Consider the following 22816-nt stretch of genomic DNA (forward strand, 5'->3'; position numbering starts at 1 on the left):
AAGAGAAGTGAAAAGCAAGGGAGAAAGGGAAAGATATACCCAACTGAATACAAACTTCCAGAGTATAGCAAGGAGAGATAAGGCCTTAAACGAACAATTCAAAGAAGTAGAGGAAAGCAAGAGAACGGGAAAGACTAGAGATCTATTCAAGAAAATTGGAGAGATAAAAGGAACATTTCATGCAAGGATGGGCATGATAGAGGACAGGGATGCTAAGGACCTAACAGAAGCAGAAGAGATAAAGAAGAGGTGGCAAGAATACACAAAACTACACAAACAAAGTTTTAATGACCAGGATAACCACGATGGTGTGGTCATTCACCTAGAATCAGACATTCTAGAGTGTGAAGTCAAGTGGGCCTTAGGAAGCATTACTGAGAACAAAGCTAGTGGAGGTGATGGAATTCCAGTTAAGTAATTTAAAATCCTAAAAGATGATGCTGCAAAAGTGCTGCACTCGATATGTCAGCAAATTTGGAAAGCTCAGCAGTGGCTACAGGAGTGGAAAAGATAAGTTTTCATTCCAATCCCAAAGAAGAGAAACGCCAAAGAATGTTCCAGCGACTGTGCCGTTGCCTTCATTTCACATGCTAGTAAGGTTATGCTCAAAATCCTTCAAGCTAGGCTTCAGGAGTATGTGAATTGAGAACTTCCAGATGTACAATATGGTTTTAGAAAAGGCAGAGGAACCAGGGATCAAATTGCCAACATTTGTTGGATCATAAGGATGGCAAGGCGATTCCAGAAAAACATCTACTTCTGCTTCATTGATTACTTGAAAGCCTTTGACTGTGTGGATCACAACAAACTGTGGAAAATTCCTAAAGAGATGGGAATACCAGACCACCTTATCTGTCTCCTGAGAAACCTGTATTTGGGTCAAGAAGAAACAGAACCTTAGATGGGACAACTGACTGATTCAAAATTGGGAAAGGAGTAACACAAGGCTGTATATTGTCACCTTGTTTATTTAACTTATATGCAGAGTATATCATGAGAAATGCTGGGCTGGATGTCAAGATTGCCAGGAGAAATATCAGCAACCTCAGATATGCAGATGTTACCACTCTAATGGCAGAAAGTAAGGAGGAACTAAAGAGCCTCTGGAAAATGTGAAAGAGGTAGGTGAAAAAGCTGGCTTAAAACTCACCATTCAAACACTAAGATTGTGGCATCCAGTCCCATCACTTCATGGCAAATAGGAGAAGAAAAATTGGAAGCAGTGGCAGATTTTATTTTCTTGGGCTCCAAAGTCACTGTGGATTGTGACTGCAGCCATGAAATTAAAAGACGCTTGCTCTTTGGAAAGAAAGCTATGACAAGACTAGGCAGTGTATTAAAAAGCAGAGACATCACTTTGCCAACAAAGCTGCCTATAGTCAAAGCTATGGTTTTTTTCAGTAGTCATATATGGATGTAGAGTTGCACCATAAAGAAGTCAGAACACTGAAGAAGTGATGCTTTTGAATTGTGGTGCCGGAGAAGACTCTTGAGAGTCCCTTGGACTTTAAGGAAATCAAACCAGCCAATCCTAAAGGAAATCAACCCTACATATTCATTGGAAGGACTGGTGCTGGAGCGGAAGCTCCAATACTATGACCACCTGATGTGAAGAGCCAATCATTGGAAAAGACCTTGATTTTGGAAAAGATTGAAGGCAAAGGAGAAGAGGGCAGCAGAGGACGAGGTGGTTAGATAGCATCATGACTCAATGGACAGGAATCTGAGCCAACTCCAGGAGATAGTGAAGGACAGGGAAGCCTGGTGTGCTGCAGTCCATGGAGTCACAAGGAGTCGGACGTGGCTGAGCTACTGAACAACAACGACAATAGCTGATTTACAAAGTTGTTCCAGTCTCTACGGTCTAGCATCGTGACTCAATAATACACAACCTAGTTGTGTAAAAAACAGTCTTTTTTGGAAAGATTCTTTTCCATTATGGTTTTTCACAAGGGAATCAAGTATGATCGCCTGTGCTATTGGATGTGTTTTTTCCCTATTGCATATATCGCAGTTCACATCTGCCAGTCCCACACTCCCGGTCCTTCCCTCCCCATCTCACCCCGATGGCACAGCCACAAGTCTGTTCTGTCTGTCTATGAGCGTTTCTGTTTTGTAGATCGATTCACTTGTGCCGTATTTTATATACCACATATGGTATTAGTCTTGCTCTTTCTGACTTATTTCACTTAGTATGCTAATCTCTAGGTTCATCCATGTTGCTGCAAATGGCATTATTTCATTTTCCCTATCCTCATCCCAGCTTCTTCCTCCATTTGCTTGTGGCTGGTCCCAGGTTACAGAGGTGCACTACCACGGTAAGATTCCCAAATGCTATTAGTTTTTACTTGGGATTTTGAAACTATTGTGGCCCACTTTGACAGCTCCCTATCATTGCTTGAAAGGGGAAATCCAGAGTTACCTTGGGGCCCCTGGCCTCTTGCCTGAGTGGGGCTTGTTTCCTGGGCTGGGCTGGGCAGTGAGGCCAGCTCCCCAGGTGTCTGAAACAGGCTGCAGGGGTTCTGAGCCCTGTCTACAGGAAGCAGAGGACCCACGCCTCTCCAGGGATATGCCAAGACCCTGTTGAGGTGGCCCAGAAAAGCTATGTTGTTTACAAGCTCAGCACAGCTGTTACTTTAAGATATTGATGGAAGGCAGTGTGAAGCATGAGACCCCAGGTTGGGTTGGGGCTGGGGGGAGTTGCTAGGCACACTGGAGGGGCAGACAGCCACAACTCTTTTCAAAATATAGGTTCCATAAGGCCTCAGCCAGAGCATGGACCTCAGAGTGGATTTTCTCTTCCTCCTAGCCCTAGGCAGAGACCCATAGGACTAGGTTTATATAACCCTAGGCAGAAAGTGAAGAGGAACTAAAAAGCCTCTTGATGAAAATGAAAGAGGAGAGTGAAAAAGTTGGCTTAAAGCTCAACATTCAGAAAACGAAGATCATGGCATCTGGTCCCATCACTTCATGGAAAATAGATGGGGAAACAGTACAAACGGTGTCAGACTATTTTTGGGGGCTCCAAAATCACTGCAGATGGTGACTGCAGCCATGAAATTAAAAGGCACTTACTCCTTGGAAGGAAAGTTATGACCAACCTAGACAGCATATTAAAAAGCAGAGACATTACTTTGCCAACAAAGGTCCATCTAGTCAAGGCTATGGTTTTTCCGGTGGTCATGCATGGATGTGAGAGTTGGACTGTGAAGAAGGCTGAGCACCAAAGAATTGATGCTTCTGAACTGTGGTGTTGGAGAAGACTCTTGAGAGTCCCTTGGACTGCAAGGAGATCCAACCAGTCCATTCTGAAGGAGATCAGCCCTGGGATTTCTTTGGAGGAAATGATACTGAAGCTGAAACTCCAGTACTTTGGCCACCTCATGCAAAGAGTTGACTCCTTGGAAAAGACTCTGATGTTGGGAGGGATTGGGGGCAGGAGGAGAAGGGGATGACAGAGGATGAGATGGCTGGATGGAATCACTGACTCGATGGACGTGAGTCTGAGTGAACTCCTGGAGTTGGTGATGGACAGGGAGGCCTGGCGTGCTGCAATTCATGGGGTCGCAAAGAGTCGGACATGACTGAGCAACTGAGCTGAACTGAACTGAGGTACATATGTATGTGGAATACATATATACCACATCTTGTCTATTCATTTTTCTGCTGATGGACACTTGGGTTATTTCCATACTTTAGTTATGTGAACAGTGCTGCTATGAACATGGAGTGAAGGTATCCTTTTAAATTACAGTTTTATCCAGGTGCATGCCCAGGAATGGTGTTGTTGTATCATAGGGTAGCTCTATGTTTAGTTTTCTGAGGAATCTCCACACTGTTCTCCATAGTGGCTGCACCAGCTTAAATTCCCAGCAACAGTGTAGGAGGTCCCCTTTTCTCCACACCTTTTCCAGCATGTATTATTTTTTTCTCCTTTTTTTAAATTTGTTTTTTGTAGACTTTTGGTGGTGATTCTCACTGGTGTGAGATGGTACCTCATTGTAGCTTGGATTTGCAATTTTCTAATAATTTGTCATGTTGAGCATCTTTTCATGTACCTACTGGCCATTTGTATGTCTTATTTGGAGAAATGTCTTTTAAAGTATTCTGCCCATTTTTTGCTCGGGTTGTTTTTCGTTGTTGTTGTTGCTGAGTTGTACGAGCTATTTGTATGTTTTGGAGATTAAGCCCTTGTCCGTTGCGCCATTTGCAAATATTTTCTCCCATTCTGTAGACTGTCTTTTCATTTTTTAATGGTTTCCTTTGCTGTGCAAAAGCTTGTAGGTTGATTAGGTCCCATTTGTTTATTTTTGTTTTTTGTTTCTATTGCCTTGGGAGATTAACCTAAGAAAACGTTGGTATGATTTATGTCAGAGGATATTTTGTCTATGTTCATGTCTACCTGTGTACATATATCCTTAGGTTCTTCTTCTTTTCCTTTAACATTTCCCTTTAAATCTATACCTATTGGTCATATGCTTGTCCACATACTACTAAGTATTTACTGGGTATGTTTCATTCTTTCCAACAGATAAAGTGCAATTTGCCTTGTCAGTCGCACACTATTGGACATGTGGGGTTTTCTAATTTTTTATCTTTTTATACCACACTATAGGATTATCTTAAACTAATGTTTTCCTTTGTCTTATTTCCTTTATTTGGTAGATCCCCAAGCAGATACTAGAAGGCAAAGGGTGAGAACAGTTTTAAGCTTTGATAGTAGATTACTTTATTGCTCTGCAGAGAGAGTAATTTACATGATGGTGCCCCCAGCAAGGCATGTGAACCTCTTTCTACAGTATCTTAGGCAGCCGGGGTGTCACAATTTCATCTTATGCTAGTTTTATGGGCTCATAATCATACCTTATGGTTTTCCAACATAAGGTGTTGCCACTTTTGGTGTTTATTGACTGTACTTGTTTACAGCTGATGAATGAATCCCTGTCTATGAACCTCCCTGTGTCCAGCGCTGTTTGACTTTGTTCCTCCATGACTTATTTAATTCTGGATCATAGCTAAAAGATGAGGTGGCAGCAGTCACAACCTTTTTTCATAGGCAAAGTGGAACTAATTGTGGTTTTATTTTGCACTTTTTACCACATAGCAAACAAATATATAAACTAATTATAATAATCAATGAATATGTTTATAGAACTAATCATAATATAAAAAGCTAAAGCACCCCATTTTTTTGAAGTCTCCTCTATCAAACTGGAATGGCTGAGATGTCTTATAATGGAACTCTAAGGAGGCTTGGAGAGAAGAGGTCCTTTTTCCTACTGGTCAGTCTCCTCAATCATAGGGACTGTTTTGAAGCCTTTAAAGAGCAAGTCACAAATGTGTCTGCCTGCACGTTTTGCCCACCTGATGTGTGTCATCAGTGTCTCTAGGAGGCCTTGAGTAGTACGTAAAATATGGAGAAGGAGCTGTTTCTATGTTACTTCCATTGCTGATATCCATGTGTGTGGCAGTCATTAGGTGCTGACATATTCAACATATTCACCCTATGAGGGTGTTAAAAACAGAGAGGATCCTGGTCTAGACATCGTGAGTTGCCAGTGTCATCCTTAATAGAAATAGCCCCCAGAGAAAAATCAGGGATATCTTGAAGCAAAAGGACAGCTTTATTCTCAAGGTTTGCAAACTGAGGATATTCAGTCTTTGGCTGGAATGGAAAATATGTTGGGAGGCGGGGCGCAGGGAGAGGGAGTGAGTAATTTTTGTAAACAAAAACAAAAAACACAGAAACCATAGTTTGAGAGACTTGTAATGGGACTGGATGGTCCTTGCAGTCACAAATCTTGGCCGAGTGATGGCAAGATTGTTTTCAATGACTGGCTGTCATCAGAGCTTCCTGTTAGGGTGTTTTTTTGGTTTGTTTTTTGTTTTTTTTTTAAGTTAGGACCCTTCGCAGAAACAGGCATCCTTGTAGATTTTGCTTGTGGTTTTCTAAGAAAACAGAGCACATGACTGAAATCCAGGTCCATCATAACTGCCTAGCTTCATTTATTTTGGGTCCTCATTAGCCACAGGGGTCCATTTTCTATGTTTTCCTTTCTGGATTTTTCTTCATTTTCCTTTCCTTAGGGGATGTAAGAATTTTCTGTACGTCCTTCTCAGTCATGTGGACAGTTTTTTTTTTCTTTTAACTTTTTCCCTTTTTCCTTGGGGCCAGGTCAGTTCCCAGCAGGCCCCCCAGAAACTTGGCTGGTCAATCTCAGCTCTTCACCTGTGGTGTAATGGGGTTGCTCCACCTCTGTTGCAGGGCCACCCCACTGGCCCAGGGGCTGGAAGCTGGCCTTTAGACTGTCACAGGAGCTGTGGACCCCAGCACCTGGCTGCGGGGAGCATGGCTGTTCAGGCTTCTCCTGAGCATGCCACTGCTTTTCAGACAGGGGTGTCCTGATGACCACCTGACCCAGCTCCCCCAGTCTTAGTGGGCACCTAAGCAGGGCTGTGCTGTGAGAGCCACATCAAAGACCTCCCCCAAACTCGCCCCTTGGTTCAGTTCAGTTCAGTCGCTCAGTCATGTCCGACTCTTTGTGACCCCATGAATTGCAGCACGCCAGGCCTCCCTGTCCATCACCATCTCCCGGAGTTCACTCAAACTCATGTCCATTGAGTTGGTGATGCCATCCAGCCATCTCATCCTCTGTCGTCGCCTTCTCCTCCTGCCCCTAACCCCTCCCAGCATCAGAGTCTTTTCCAATGAGTCAACTCTTTGCATGAGGTGGGCAAAGTATTGGCATTTCATCTTTAGCATTAGTCCTTCCAAAGAACACCCAGGACTGATCTCCTTTAGGATGGACTGGTTGGATCTCCTTGCAGTCCAAGGGATTCTCAAGAGTCTTCTCCAACACCACAGATCAAAAGCATCAATTCTTCAGCGCTCAGCTTTCTTCACAGTCCAACTCTCACATCCATACATAACCACCGGAAAAACCATAGCCTTGACTAGTCGGACCTTTGTTGGCTAAGTAATGTCTCTGCTTTTGAATATGCTATCTAGGCTGGTCATAACTTTCCTTCCAAGGAGTAAGTGTCTTTTAATTTCATGGCTGCAGTCACCATCTGCAGTGATTTTGGAGCCCCCCAAAATAAACTCTGACACTGTTTCCACTGTTTCACCATCTATTTGCCATGAGGTGATGGGACCAGATGCCATGATCTTCGTTTTCTGAATGTTGAGCTTTAAGCCAACTGTTTCACTCTCCTCTTTCACTTTCATCAAGAGGCTTTTTAATTCCTCTTCACTTTCTGCCATAAGGGTGGTGTCATCTGCATATCTGAGGTTATTTGTATTTCTCCCAGTAATCTTGATTCCAGCTTGTGCTTCTTCCAGCGCAGCCCCTTGGTGGACACGGTTTAACAATCCATTCAGTTCTTCCCGTGTAGCCATGTCAGCAGCTCCTGGAGAATTAACTGTCCTGGCGGAGGTCAGCGCTGCAGCCCTGGAATGAACCTTGGGGAGCTCCGCATGAGCCCACTGTCTAACAACCAGAGCAACCCCACACTACAGTCTGCACCTGGGAGGCCCAAGCTGCCAGCCCAGCACCACATTCTCTTCCCCGCTCTCCTGCTCTTGTCCTGATCTGCTGTCCGGTGCCTGCGGAGACAGCCCCCAGAGCAAGACTGTTTCAGGGCGTCCCTGCAGACAGCCCTTCCTGCTGTCAGTCTGTGACCAGGCTCGAGGGTGCTCTGGCTCCTCCTGCCAGGGCAGTAGGAAGAAAACCAGCTGCAGGTTTTGACCTATGGCCGTAGACTAGAATATCTTAACCTCAGCACCTCGGACAGTTTAGATGGCGTATTTCTAGATTGTGAGGGGCTGTCCTATGCATATTGAGGTTTTTTGCAGCATCCCAACACCTCACCCATTAGATGCCAATAGTACTTCCCAGTCGTGACAATCACAAGTGTCCATAGACACTGAAAATGTCCCCTGAGGGAAAGAATCACTCCCTGCCCCAAAGGAAGACAAATAATGTAGTGAATGGAGGCTAGCATTTAAAAAGAAAGGAAAATCAGACTTCCTTGGAGGTGCAGTGAATAAGAATCCATCTGCCTATTCAGTCAGGGACATGGGTTCAATCCCTGGTCAGGGAAGATTCTACATGCTGAGAAGCAACTAAGCCCGTGGGCCACAACTACTAAAGCATACACACTCTAGGGTCTGAGAGCCACAACTACAGAGCCTGATGCTGCAACTACTGAAGCCTGTGCTCCTAGAGCCTGTACTCTGCAACAAGAGAAGCCACCACGAGGAGAAGCTCACCACAATGAGAAGCTCTGCAACGAGAGAAAGCCCTTAGCAGCAACAAAGACCCAGTGCAGCCAGAGGTAAATAAAATAATAAGTAAATAAATATAGAAGTGTATACATGTCCACAAATAATAAAAATAAATTTGTAAAAAAGAAGAAAGGAAAATCAGAATGCACCACATGTTGATAAGGTCAGTCTTCCTTGATGAAACTTCTATTTTGATTAATAATATATCCATGTATGTCCTAGATCATCTGGTAAATTTCTTTACGCTTTGACATTTCAGACTTTCAGAAAATTTTTAAAAGTACAAAGAACTTGTGTAGACCCCGATACTAACTTTCCACACTTGATTTCTCTGCCTTCTCCCCTCCCTCTCCTTCTGTCTTCTCTCTGTTTCTCAAATGCTCCCTATGAGGACAGGGGCCTTTTGTACCAAAATACCACCCTCTGTGCTCTAAGCTGTCATTGCTAATGTTTGGGTTTAGGTTCATAAGTGACAGTGATTTATAATTGTTCTCACTTGTGTTGTCATTTTAGGGTATTCAGGCCACACTTGTCTACAGTTTGTGACAATTTCTGTATTGCATTTCTGTTTAGAAAGTTTTGAAAAATTACCAAAAAAATTCCCAAGGACCAAGTGTCCTTTTGGGTTATTATTTTTCTTTATAATGCTATTATTCATCCAGAATCTTTGTTTCTTTAGCACATGTTTTGATGCGTGTATGTTTGTTCCATTTGTTTGTAACATTAATTAGCCATTACCTGAGAGACATTTCCCAACCTTTAGAAATTGTTTGACTAATTTTTAGGTATCTTCCTCAGTCCTGATTTTTACTATCATGTAAAATTTTTGGTTTTGTTGTTAGACTACTGTTATATTGATTTACTAATGTTTTCAGACAATTAACTAAGGGTTTTATAAACATTTGTTTAAATGTGGAATTTTTGTTCCTAGCATTGTTTATTTTCCATAATTTTCACCTTGAACTTGGTTCCTTTTCTAAATTTCTGAAACCCAAGTTCATCTGTCTTTCCTTATAGAAAATAATATGAGCAAGTAGTAAAAATTTGTCAAACACACAATTTGGCAGTTAATTGTCACTGGGTTTTTTATTTTGTTATTTTCATGTTAAAAATTGTTCTTTATATCTTGGATATCCTAAGCTTACACAGACTATTTCCAAGTCTTAAAAAAATTAATAAGTAGGGCACATTTTAATTCTATTGTTTGTACTCACTTATACTGTATAATTTAGTATTCTGAGGCTATTTCACATGCAGTTTCTGTTAACTCACTAGAGAATTCAAAAGGTCAATAGTAGAGCTGGAGGGAATATGGAAGGCCATGCAGGAGACCAGAGGCTGGACTTCTTGGCTGGATACTGGACACTATATGTTTTGATGTCCTGAACAGTGTTCTCTAAAATATTAGAACTTGTCAACATGTTACAGTCAAACAAGAGCACTTGTAAATCCAGAAGACTAGCCACACTGACGCTGAATATCAGCGAGGCAACCACTGGCTGCATCAGGCCCTTCAGCCCCCTCTCCAGTTTCCCGGGTCCCCCTGCCCGCTACTGCCTTCCACACACCCACTGCCCCCATTGGTGGGACCCCTGGGCCTGGAGGCCGAGTCTGAGAGCCACCTCTGCCAGCCCCCTCCTCCTCCTGCAGGACTGACGTCTTCCTCCTGACGGGGCTGCCTGTGCTCGGGGCCCATCCCTGTGTCCCCAGTTCCTTGTCCCAGCAGGCACGGCCTCTTTCTCCTGCCTTCAACCTCCCTCCCTCTCAGTGCCCCTCGGGGTTTGAGCACTGAAAATCTCTCCCATACTTAAAAATTCCTCCCTGTATTTCCCAGAAGACTTCCAGCCTTCATTACCCAGGATGGTCTTACTCTCGTGGCTACTATACGACAGGATCACAATGACTGTTTTTTGCATAAAAGGAATGAAGGACGGATGAATAAATTACATTATATTACAGTATCAGCTTTACCTACTTTAAAAGTTATTCTTCTCTTTGTTCATTTGAAACAGCCATTTTCTTCATGGGATCTAGTCATGTTTCTATTTTAAGCTCAAGATGTGTAAAACCCAGAATGGCAACTCCTTAATGTGCTATGAAATATATAATTTTCAAGAGGGCCAGCACTTTTGTGTTTGCATGGCCACCATCATCTCCCTGTGGACAAACCTACCAGGGTATCTACCTGACTTGAGCCACATCCTGAGTCTGTACCCAGAGCTGAGCCCTGAAGACTTGCAGGGTAGGAACTAGAGGGACCTAGAGGGACTGAGCTCTGCTGGTCTCTGCTGATACACTCTCCCTTCTCTCTTAACTTAGCAGAGATGTGCACACTCTGCGATTTAATGCAAATTAGATAAAGTCTATCTGTATCCTCAACCCCTTGGTGGTTTGAAACTTTTATGAATACCTGGTTCATATTAGTTCAATCTAAACAAAGTGTTACCTAGTTTAACTTATTTTTCTAGTACATCAACCTTGAATTATTTAAAAAAATATTTATTCATTTATTTGTCTGCACTGGGTCTTAGTTGTGGCATAGGGGATCTTTGATCTTTCTTGTGGCATGTGGGATCCTTTTTTTTTTTAAGTTGTGGCATGTAAAACCCTTAGTTTTGGCATGTGGGATCTAGCTCCCCAACCAGGGATCGAACCTGGGCTCCTTGCATTGGGAGCATGCAGTCTTAGCCACTGGATCACCCAGGAAGTCCCTCAACCTTGTGTTTTAACTTGTAGACCCATTTGTTTTTAAATGTTCTTCTCATCTGTTTTCATATATCCACTAATTTGTAATAATCTTTAAACAAAGAACAGAAAACACAGGCCAACTTATGTCCTATTCTCCTAAATTTGAAATAGTCTTCAAACTTCCAAGAAGAACACTGACAAGTAGAAGCTGGTTTTCTGGAGGTTATATCACAGAGAGAATTCAAAGGACACTTGAACCATCCTCTCACACACAGAACCACACAGGGGTCAGGAGGCAGGATGAGGGCTGGAATCTGTGGACCTGGGCAGCTGAGGGTGTGCTGGGCCCACTCTGACTGCGGTCCTGTACACCATCCTTCGGGTTCCTGACTGCCATCCCTTCTGGCAACTCGCTGCTACAAGGGAGGAGACTGACTACTCTGAGGACAGCTCTTCCCCTTTCAGTCACATTCCTTCTGTGACCACCATTCTCCCCATCACTGTATCATGTGAGGGACATCTAGCTGGCTGTTAGGATATTTCTGGACTGCACTTTGATGTCTTCTTTGCTGGGCCTGGTTCTGGATTTAGATTCACAATCCAAACCATAAACTAGTTGATTAATTTACATTTGATCGGTTTCACTCTTAGAACAGCAGGGAAGGGCTGGGTCTTCCATAGGAAGGAAGGCACTGGGGCAGTTTTCTTGACCTGGGTGGTTCTTCCTATCCCCGTGATAGGATTTTCTTCCAAGACTTGAGGCTGTTAGGGATCGTTAACTGACTGAGGAGCTTTAGGACTGCCTGGAGTCCTGTTCTTCCTGTGACAGGTGCCAATTAAACTCAATTTGAGGGGCACCTGCTCTTGGCCTAAACTTAGTGGTCAGAGCTCCCCAGAGCTCGCGGGATATCTGAAGCCCAAGGGCAAAACTAAGCGGTTCCTGAGAGGGAAGGGAAGGCAGAAGAGCCTTGCTGCTGATTCCGGTTTGTTTTCCTGAGCGTGCCACCAACTCCACCGACTTAGCAGAGATCTGACTGGGATCAGGAGCCAGGTGAGCCCGACCCGGGGATTCTTGGCATCTCAGAACCCACACCATGTCTCTGGAGACCCCTCGGCTCTGAGGCGGAAATAGGTCTCATTTTCGCTTGCCTAGGGCTGCATCTGGGAAAGGCCTCGCCGAGTTGGGGGCCGCGCTGGGTGGGGGTGGGGCGTAGAAGAGGGGCGGGTGCTTCCGGCCGCGCCTTTACCGCCGGGTCAGAGGATAAATTTCCAGACCAGCCCCTGTGAAGTGTTTCCACTCAGCACGGAAACCAGCCCCATGACCATTATCCTGGGTTACTGGGACATCCGCGGAGTGAGCTGGGGTCACAAAGGCGGGAAGGATGGAGGCCGGCAGGGTAGGGCGGGTTGGGGGTGGGAAATGCTGTGCAATGGGGATTGATTTCACTAGAATATTCCTCTTCAGAGCTTGGTGGAGCCAAGCCCAAAGTCCTATCCCTCTACCCTTTTTTCTCAAGCGGGGCTTGTGCGCGGGCGGGTGGGTGGGGCTTGGTGTTGAGGTTGTGGGATCACAGAAAGTCAGGCAATTAGGACCTGACATCTGCTCTCCCTCTGGCCGTCTCTCTCAGTTGGCCCACGCCATCCGCCTGCTCCTGGAGTACACAGACTCAAACTATGAGGAAAAGAAGTACACAATGGGGGACGGTAATGGCATCCTTGTCATGGCCTGACTTCTGCCCAACTCATGCTGATTTGGTGCCAAGCATCCCATGTTCTGACCCCTGTTGTTAACGTCTGTCGCCCTCCCCTCCAGCCCGCCCATCTGGAGCAGGGACCTGCCCCTTCCCGAACCCTTTAGGGTGCAACTGGCCTCCAAGGAAGGATATGAGAGCCCGCAGCTGGGTCCTGTATCAGCCATTGGCACAGGCTCCCCTTAGTGCTTACCTAAACCCTTTGTAAGGATTACTCACCTAGTTTCAAGAAGTTTCTAAGCTGGTTTTTCCCCTCAAAGCTCCATGTGAGATTAGTGGTTCAGATTCCAGATCCACCAGTTCAGGGGGGTCTTGCCTCTACTCCTTGCTGGGTCCCCCTGGAAAGGAGGGTTGGATTCCTGGGAGGTTGTTTCACTGCATCTTCTTTTTCTCAGCTCCTGACTATGACAGAAGCCAGTGGCTGAATGAAAAATCCAAGCTGGGCCTGGACTTCCCCAATGTAGGTGCAGGGGCTGGGGTGCTGGGAGGGGGAGTGGACAGTGTCTCCATCCATCTCCTTTCCTGGTTTAGAGTTTTCAGGAACAGGTGCTTTCAGCTCTGTCTCTCAGCTTCCTGGTTCTGTTTTCTGCCTTTCCATGATGCTCTGTGTCCCAGCTCATCCCTTCATTTTACAACATATCATTTAGTGTCTGCTGGAGAAGGAAATGGCCCCCACTCCAGTACTGTTGCCTGGAAAATCCCATGGATGGAGGAGCCTGGTAGGCTGCAGTCCATGGGATCGCTAAGAGTTGGACACAACTGAGCAACTTCACTTTCACTTTTCATTTTCATGCATTGGAGAGGGAAATGGCAACCCACTCCAGTGTTGTTGTCTGGAGGATCCCAGGGACGGGGGAGCCTGGTGGGCTGCCGTCTATGGGGTTGCACAGAGTCGAACATGACTGAATCGACTTAGCAGCAACAGCATTTAGTGTCTGCAGTGGGCCAGGCTCTGTGAGTGCCAGATTTCATCTCTGCTGTTACTCAAGGGAGGAGATGCAGGTGGCCCAAGTGACCAGGCCCTGTTCTTCCAGCTGCCCTACCTAATTGATGGGACTCACAAGCTAACCCAGAGTAATGCCATCCTTCGCCACATCGCTCGCAAGTACAACATGTGTGAGTGGGCATGGGGTTGGGGGCAGGGGCACAGGTGGCCATGCCCTGGGCTGGACTGGGGTGGGACGCTGAGGGTGAGTCTCTGTTGTGTGGCCACAGGTGGGGAGACAGAGGAGGAGAAGATTCGAGTGGACTTATTGGAGAACCAGGTTATGGATGTCCGCTTGCACATGGCGAGGATCTGCTACAGCCCTGACTTTGTGAGTCGTTTCACATTGGACTGGACAGGGTTTGAAACTCTGGACACAGTCCTCTACGCTGGAGAATCTTAGGAAAGACTCCAGCTTCCTCTGGGTGGAAATTCAGTTCCTAGACAAGTGTTTACATTGTTAACCCAGTGTCTCTTCCTCAACATCTCTGGCATAAACACAGGTGCCTAGTAGGCAGCCCGGGGTCAGACTTTATTCCTCTCCCTCGTGTCTTTCAGCCTATCAGATTCTCCAACTGTCCAGAAACTGCTCAAGCGTCTATACCATTTCTGACTCCCAAACTGGAATGTAGGACTTTTTCCTAGTCATTCTAGTGTTTATTGGCCTGAGGTCTGAGGACCGAGCTTTGCCAGGTCTCACAGCACTGCTGGTCTGACCCAGGTCAGGTGTCTGGAGCTGAGTGGTGACAGGTTCATGAACAGTGTGGTTTCGCCCTTTGTCTTCCCATCGCCTCTTGCAGATGGGAGGTGGTACCCAGAGGAGTCTGATGAAGACAAGTGGTTGAATTGCAGCCTGGGCACTGACCCAGGTGCAGTCAGTGGACATGGCTGCTCACCTGACAGCTGGAATCAGACACAGCCCTGGGAGGCCTGCTGTCTGCCAGGGAGTCTGTCTGAAGGCAGTGACAGCTGTTTTGTGTCTCAGGAGAAACTGAAACCTGGTTACTTGAAGGAAATTCCTGGAAGAATGAAGCTCTTCTCAGTTTTTCTGGGGAAGAGGTGTTGGTTTGCAGGGAACAAGGTAAGGGGGATGGCTTTGGGGGAGGGAGAGCTGTCATTTTTCCCTGGTTCAGAGTTTGGTGCGCATTCATGCTTTGTCTTCCTGCAGCTCACCTATGTGGATTTCCTGGCTTATGACATCCTTGATTTGCAACGCATATTTGAGCCCCGGTGCCTGGATGAATTCCCAAACCTGAAAGATTTCCTCACCCGTTTTGAGGTCATTCCCATGATCCCCCCTAGTATTTATGTCTCTTCTCCCGCCTTTCCCTGATGCTTTCCTGGGTGTATGCATGCTAAGTTGCTTCAGTCATGTCCAACTCTTTATGACCCTACAAACTGTAGCCTGCCAGGCTCCTCTGTCCATGGGATTATCCAGGCAAGAATACTGGAGTGGGTTGCTATGCCCTTCTCCAGGGGATCTTCCCAATCCAAAGGTCGAACCTGCATCTCTTTTATCTCCTTCATTGGTAGATGAGTTCTTTATCACTAGTGCCACCTGGGAAGCCTGGATGATTTCCTAGTTGGAACTACAATGAAGAATAGCATTTATGGAGAACTTGGTTTATGCCATAATCTCTGCTCAGCAATGACATGTATTGTGTCAAATTTAACCTTTATAACATTACTACACGGTAGAAAAATTATACTCTGCATTTTACAGATAAGGAGTCAACCTGAAAGGACAAGTGGTTTCTGCAGGTCACAGAACCAGAACAGGCTGTGCTGGGCTCCCAGGCAGAGCGTCTGACTTCCATGGGCAGCATCAGTGGCTCCTCATTTCCTGGAGGAATAAAACCCTCAGGTCCCTTTCATGACTGTGTTGACAGCTCTGGAAAGTGTGGGGGAAGCAGAACCTTGAGGAGATGGTATGAAGCTGGCATTAGTAGAGTGAGACACAGTAGGATTGATATCAAGGACTAAAAACACAGACAATATTTTCTCCTCGTCTCCAAAGGGCTTTGCAGCAATTGAGTCTCTGCCTGTTGTTCTGAGATTCTCAGAGCTGTAGTTGGTGGCTTCCCTGGTGACTCAGATGGTAAAAAATCTGCCTGCACTGTGGGAGACTCTGGTTTGATCCCTTAGTTGGGAAGATACCCTGGAGAAGGGAATGGCTACCCACTCCAGTATTGCCTGGATAATTCCATGGACAGAGGAGCCTGCGTGGGCTACAGTCTGTGGGGTCCCAAAGAGTCGGATATGACTGAGTGACTAACATAACATTTCTGCTAACGTAATATAGATGTCCTGTGCAAGGATTTGATCTTGACTCCTCATTTGGTGGGTGCTTTCCTTTCCTCCTCATCTCCTATCCTGTCTTCCTTCCTGTTACTCCAGATTCTGTCTGAAAGATGGGTTAGTATTTTCATTTTAAGTCACATTCACTGATCTGATCCTCTCCCCTGTATGAGACACTGTGTCAGGCACAGTGGGATACAGAAGTCACACAATCCTGGTGCCCTGTGTCTGGGGCTCAGTGTAGCTGGAGAACTATAGGAACCCTGAGCTGTGTGGTGTGGATGGAGCCACCTTAGGGCTGGAGGAGCACAGCCTGACCTCACCTCCCAGCTCATCATTCACCCAACTGGAAAGCAACAGAGTCTGCTTTGTGACAGATATGGGAATTTGAAGCTCTTATCCAAGAGGTTTTTCAGTCTACAGTCTGTTTTGTATGCCCATGTCTATCATGAAATCTGCTTTCTCAGCTAGTTCTCATCAGCTCTAGTTCTGGTCCAAGCCTTAGTGCTTTGAGAATTTTGCAAGAGCTGGGGTGACTGCCCAGCAGGGAGGATGGGGACAGATGTGGCCTGCAGTATGTGGCCTTTGTTGGGCCCTGGGCTGTGGGGCACAGGCAGCCCTGGATCTTAGAGTCCTGGGCACTCTTGGGCACTGTCTGTCTTGGGAAGATGGTGCACAGGTACACTTGAGTGTTGCTGGGCTGGCTTTAGCAGGACTGAGGATGAGGTAGGTTGAGGGCCAGTGAGAGTGGGCTCAGGTCCCAGTCCAAGCAATTGGTCTATGTCTTTTAAGTGGAAAAATCAGAGTCTGGCCTAGCCTAGTCTTGTTGCTTCAACCCTTATATCATATTTCATCCATGTTTTCCTGAATAATTGGGTGAAATGTGGTCTCTTCTGCAAGTTACTTGGGCACTTTCTGAGCACTTTTGTTTTTCTAGGGCCTATCTCTTTGTGGAAACCCTTGCAACTAGTAGCCTTTTCTGAGAATGAGAATAATTTTGGAGAATGAGAAGAACAAATACTCTTAGACCAGATGTCAATTGGAAAAAAACACCCTCACAATTTAAGAACAGTGTTGTTCAGTTGCTTAGTTGTGTCTGACTCTTTGCAATCCCATGAACTGCTATACACCAGGCCTCCCTGTCCTTCACCATCTCCTGGAGTTTGCTTGAACTCATGTCCATTGAGTTGATGATGCCGTCCAACCTTCTCATCCTCTGTTGCCCTGTTATCTTGCCCTCCATCTTTCCCAGCATCAAGGTCTTTTCCAATGAGTCAGTTCTTCCTATCAGGTAGCCAAAGTATTGGATCTTCAGCTTAAGCATCAGTCCTTCCAATGAATACTCAAGGTTGATTTCCTTTAGGATTGACTGCTTTGATCTCCTTGCAGGTCAAGGGACTCTCAAGAGTCTTCTCCAGCACCACAATTCAAAAATATCAATTCTTTGGCGATGAGCCTTCTTTATGGTCCAACTCTCACATCCATATATGACTACTGGAAAAACCATAGCTTTGACCAAACAGACCTTTGTTGCAAAGTGATGTCTTTGTTTTTTAATATGCTGTCTAGGTTTGTCATAGCTTTCTTTCCAAGGAGCAACTGAAAGTGAAAGTCACTCAGTTGTGTCTGACTCTCTGTGACCCCATGGACTGTAGCCTGCCAGGCTCCTTTGTCCATAAAATTATCCAGGCAAGAATACTGGAGTGGGTAGCCTTTCCCTTCTCCAGGGAATCTTCCCAACCCAGGAACTGAACCCAGGTCTCCCACATTAGGCGAATTCTTTACCATCTAAGCCACCAGGGAAGCCCTTCAAGAAGCAAACATCTTCTAATTTCATGGCTTCAGTCACTGTACACAGTGATTTTGGAGCCCAGGAAAGTAAAATCTGTCACCGCTTCCGTGTTTTCCCCTTCTGTTTGCCATGAAGCAATGGAACTGGATGCCATAGTCTTATTTTTTGGAATGTTGAGTTTCAAGCCAGCTTTTTCACTCTCTCTTTCACCCTCATCAAGAGGCTCTTTAGTTCCTCTTCACTTTCTGCCATTAGAGTGGTATCATCTCCTTATCTGAGGTTGCTGATGTTTCTCCCGGCAATCTTGATTCTATCTTGTCATTCATCCAGGCCAGCATTTCGCATGATGTACTCTGCATGTAAGTTAAATAAGCAGGCTGACAGTATGTAGTCTTGTCTTACTCCTCTCCCAGTTTTGAACCAGTCTGTTGTTCCATCTAAAGTTCTAACTCCTACATACAGGTTTCTCGGGTGATAGATAAGTGGTTTAGTATTTCCATTTCTTTTAAGAATTTTCCACAGTTTGTTGTGATCTGCACAATCAATGAAGCAGAAGTGGATGTCCGTCTGGAACCCCCTTGCTTTTTCCATGGTCCAGCAAATGTTGGCAGTTTGATCTCTGCCTTTTCTAGACAGCTTTTACATCTGGAAGTTCTTGGTTCACATACTGTTGAAGTCTAGCATGAAGGATTTTGAGCATAACCTTGCTAGTATGTGAAATAAGTGCAATTGTACAGTAGTTTGAACATTCTTTGGCATTGCCCTATTTTGGGATTGGAATGAAAATTGACCTCCTCCAGTCTTGTGGCCACTGATCAGTTTCCCAAATTTATTGACATATTGAGTGCAGCACTTTAACAGCATCATCTTTAAGGGTTTTCAATAGCTCAGGTGGATGTCTGTCACCTCCGCTAGCTTTGTTCATGTAAAGTTTCCTAAGGCCCACTTGACTTCACACTCCAGGATGTCTGGCTGTAGGTGAGTGGCCACACCATTGTGGTTATCTGGGTCATTAAAACCTTTTTTGTGTAGTTCTTCAGTGTATTCTTGCCATCTCTTCTTAATCTCTTCTGCTTCTGTTATGTCCTTACTGTTTCTGTCTTTTATTGTACCCTTCCTTGCATAAAATGTTCCCTTGATCTCTCCAATTTTCTTGAAGAGATCTATAGTCTTTCCCATTCTGTTGTTTTCCTCTACTTTGCATTGTTCATTTAAGAAGGCCTTATCTCATTTAATAGATCTTGCTATTCTCTGCTGCTGCTGCTAAGTCGCTTCAGTCGTGTCCAACTCTGTGCGACCCCAGAGATGGCAGCCCACCAGGCTCCCCCGTCCCTGGGATTCTCCAGGCAAGAATACTGGAGTGTGTTGCCATTTCCTTCTCCAATATCAGTTGAGTATATCTGTCCCTTTCTCCTTTGCCTTTCACTTCTCCTTTTTCCTCAGCTATTTGTAAAACCTCCTCAGACAACCGCTTTGCCTCCTTGCATTTCTTTTTCTTTCAGATGATTTTGGTCACTGCCTCTTGTCCAATGTTATAAACTGCCATCCATGTTCTTCAGGCGCTCTGTCTACCAGACCTAATCTTTTGAATCTATTAATCACCTCCACTGTATAATTATCAGGGAATGGATTTAGGTGCTACCTGAATGGCCTAGTGGTTTCCCCTACATTCTTCAATTTAAGCCTAAATTTTGCAATAAGGAGCTGATGGTCTGAGCCACACTAAGTTCCAAGTTTTGTTTTTACTGACTGTGTAGAGCTTCTCCATCTTTGACTGCAAAGAACATAATCAGTCGGATTTTGGTATTGGCCATCTGGTGATGTCCTTGTGTAGAGTTGTCTCTTGGTTTGTTAGAAAAGGGTGTTTACTATGACCAGCTTGTTCTCTTGAGAAAATACTGTTAGCCTTTGCCCTGCTTCATTTATGTACTTCAAGGTCTAACTTGCCTGTTATTCAGGTATCTCTTGACTTCACAGTTTTCCATTCCTATTCCTGATGATGAAAAAAGACCGTTTGGTTTTGATGTTAGTTCTAGAAGGTGTTGTAGGTCTTCATAGAACTAATCAACTTCAGCTTCTTTGGCATCAGCGGGGGTGAGGGGGTGGGCAATAGATTTGGATTACTGTGATGTTGAATGGTCTGTCTTGAAATGAACCAAAATCATTCTGTCGTTTTTGAGATCGCACCCAAGTACTGCATTTTGGAATCTTGTTGACTATAAGGGCTGTTCCATTTCTTCTAAGGGATTCCTCGCCACAGTAGTAGATATAATGGTCCTCTGAACTAAATTCTCCCTTTTCCATCCATTTTATTTCACCGATTCCTAAGATGATGTTTAATCTTGCCATCTCCTGCTTGACCACAACCAATTTACCTTGATTCATGGACCTATCGTTCCTGGTTCCTATGCAGTATTATTCTTAAAAGCATCAGACTTTGCATTTACTACCAGATGCATCCAGAACTGAGCATTGTTTCTGCTTTGGCCCAGCCACTTCATTCTTTCTGGAGCTTATGCATCTTAACCATCTAGGGACCATGTATCCAAAACACAGAAAGTTTCATCTTGTTTTTTCCCATCCTGAATTCCCTTGCAGGCACTATTGGTGGGCAACTGCCCTGTGGGTCACTTAACTGTGTAAGTGGCTGATGAGTGAGCCTCCTTGTTTTCAGCTGTGGGGAAGGGGGTACAGCAGAGAGACTCAGAATGGAGAGGGAGAGCAAGCAGGCTACATTCTAGCCATATTGCTTACGTGTGGTATGATCATGAGGGAGGTGCTTATCTTCTGAGTGCCTCAGTTTCCCTTCTGATAAATGATCTCAGTGGAACCCATCTTGCAGGGGAGTCGTGAAGAGATTCTGAACCTATGTTATAATGTCTAATGGATATACAGCACCATTTAATACAGTATAGAGTCTCTGTATGTGGTGAGTCTGGATGTCAGATGAATTACAGGAAATTGGAAGAGATAACTTCCCAGAGCTGGGGACCCCAGAAGACTTATCTTTTGCCCCAACATTTGACTCCCACATGGAAGGGCTGTACCCCAGGTCCCAAACTTGGGGAGAGCTGCCTGGGTTCCACTGGGGCAGCAGGAGGCCTGGTGTTCTTTTTCCCACCCTCAGGGCCTGAAGAAGATCTCTGGCTACATGAAGTCCAGCCGCTTCCTCCCAAGCCCTCTGTTCCTGAAGCTTGCCGTGTGGGGCAACAAGTAGTGCCTGCAACCAGGAGATGGGTGTGAGGAGCCAGTGCCTTGGAGAGCAGGTGGACCTCCTGCCCGTGGAACCATCTGTCTTTTTCTTTTTCCTTCTGTTCACTCTAGATGGCTTCTTGGCCCCCTTATCCCCCTCCCACACCCCTTTCCATCCCTACTTTAAAGATCCAGTTTCCCACTATTTTTGAGCAAAGTTCCTCCCCCACTGCACATTATCCCTCCTGCACTAAAGCCACCCAGACTGTCCTTCCCTTCCATGATTACTTCTGCTGTGAGCAGCCCAGCCAGACCCCTGGCCCACGGGGCTCTGCTCTGAGCTCCCAGCGCTGCCCTGAAGACCAGACCTGGCCTGGTGTGCAGGCCCTGCTTCCCAGTGTGGTTCCTGCCCAGCCTGGCTGATGCCCAGTAAAGCTTTATCACACCTGCTGTGTCTTGTCTTATTCTCTCAGGGCTTCCTGGAGTCATGACTGAGTGTGTTGGGTGTGTGGGGGTGTCTATTTTCCCCTCTTGTCCACTGCGGGGCTCCATGGATAGGTATGGGTGTGTGGGGGGATGGAGTGGGGTAGACTGTTGGGGATGAGTAGGTTATATGATTGCTTGTTCATTTCTATCTCCGCTTCATGTACCTCTGTGTCTTAGCATCAGATCTCTGCAGAAGGGGAGCCCTTCTATGTCTGGTTCCCTCTTTAATTCATCATTCATGGGCTGCCTCCTGTCAGCTTGCAGTATTTTGTGTCATGGTTCAGGGGGCTCTCGGGTGCTGGGGAAGGGGTCTGAGTAGTCTACTGATGGTGTGGGATCCTCGTGGATTTGCTTGTCACCCTTTCATGGAAGCTTACCCTGCTTTAGATACCCTTCATCTGTGTTCTTACAACATGCATGTATGTGTGCATGCATGCTAAGTTGCTTCAGTTGTATCCAACTGTTTGCAACCCTTTGGATCTAGCCTGCCGGGATTCTCTGTCCATGGGATTCTCCAGGCAAGGATTCTGGAGTGGGCTGCTATTCCCTTCTCCAGGGGGTCTTCCTGACCCTGGGACCAAACCTGAGTCTCCTGTGCCCCCTGCATTGACAGGCGGATTTGTTACCACTGAGCCACCTGGGAAGCTCTATTTTTAAATACGTTTTTTGTAGTATACGAACTTTGTGTATTAACTTACAAAATTTATTTGTTTTTTAAAGTTCCTCTCATTAATTACCTATATCCACTACTTTGTAGTAGCCTTTCAACAAGGAAAAGAAACCACAGTCCAACCTATGTTCTATTCCCCTAATTTTGAAATAAACTTCTGCCTGCAAAGAGGACAGTTGGCAGGTAGGACATTATTCTTGTGCAGATTGTACCTCAGATCACAGATCACAGAGTAACATCAAAAGACACTGAGCCCTCACACTACTATATATAAGATGCATTACCAGTAAGGACGTACTGTACAGTGCAGGGAACTCTACTCAATATTTTGTGATAATCTATGAGAAGAGGATCTGAAAAAGGGTGAACACCTGTATATGTATAACTGAATCACTTTGTGGTACACCTGAAACTAACACACCATTGTAAATCAACTATACTTCAATATAATTTTTTTTAAGAAACATCACTCTCTTAAAATCACATTGGGTCAGGAGGCTGGATGAGGGCTGTAATCTGTGGATCTAGGCAGCTGAGGGTGTGTGGGGCCACTCTGACTCTGGTCCTGTGTGAAGTATAGGCTGTCACCCCTCTATGGACCCCCTCCGGAGCCATGCACTCCGAGGACTGATTGCCCCTGGGTCACTTTCCCACCACACTCCCCGTC

General features: G+C 45.5%; 2 protein-coding genes across 2 annotated transcripts in view; both read left to right on the plus strand.

Moving 5' to 3' along the window:
* LOC102185621 (glutathione S-transferase Mu 1) overlaps positions 1 to 22816 on the plus strand; it is a 68957-nt gene that overhangs the window by 33830 nt on the left and 12311 nt on the right. The window contains exon 8 of the mRNA XM_018045877.1: positions 20929 to 21040. Within this exon, the coding sequence (XP_017901366.1) occupies positions 20929 to 21018 (90 nt within the window). The 3' untranslated portion in view covers positions 21019 to 21040. The remainder of the gene's footprint in view (positions 1 to 20928; positions 21041 to 22816) is intronic.
* On the plus strand, positions 12294 to 15044 carry LOC100861222 (glutathione S-transferase Mu 1). The gene is made up of 7 exons (XM_018046469.1): positions 12294 to 12329; positions 12604 to 12679; positions 13122 to 13186; positions 13761 to 13842; positions 13942 to 14042; positions 14697 to 14792; positions 14880 to 15044. Exons 1-7 carry the CDS (start codon positions 12294 to 12296, stop codon positions 15042 to 15044), a joined length of 621 nt encoding a protein of 206 aa, XP_017901958.1.

Source organism: Capra hircus, chromosome 3 (assembly GCF_001704415.2).
Source record: "Capra hircus breed San Clemente chromosome 3, ASM170441v1, whole genome shotgun sequence".
Classification (NCBI taxonomy): Eukaryota; Metazoa; Chordata; class Mammalia; order Artiodactyla; family Bovidae; genus Capra; species Capra hircus.

Coding starts and splice junctions, on each gene's coding strand:
- LOC100861222 (XM_018046469.1), top strand. CDS start 12,294: ATGACCATTATCCTGGGTTACTGGGACATCCGCGGA. Junction 12,330..12,603: donor GTTACTGGGACATCCGCGGA/GTGAGCTGGGGT, acceptor CGTCTCTCTCAG/TTGGCCCACGCCATCCGCCT. Junction 13,843..13,941: donor CGCTCGCAAGTACAACATGT/GTGAGTGGGCAT, acceptor GTGTGGCCACAG/GTGGGGAGACAGAGGAGGAG.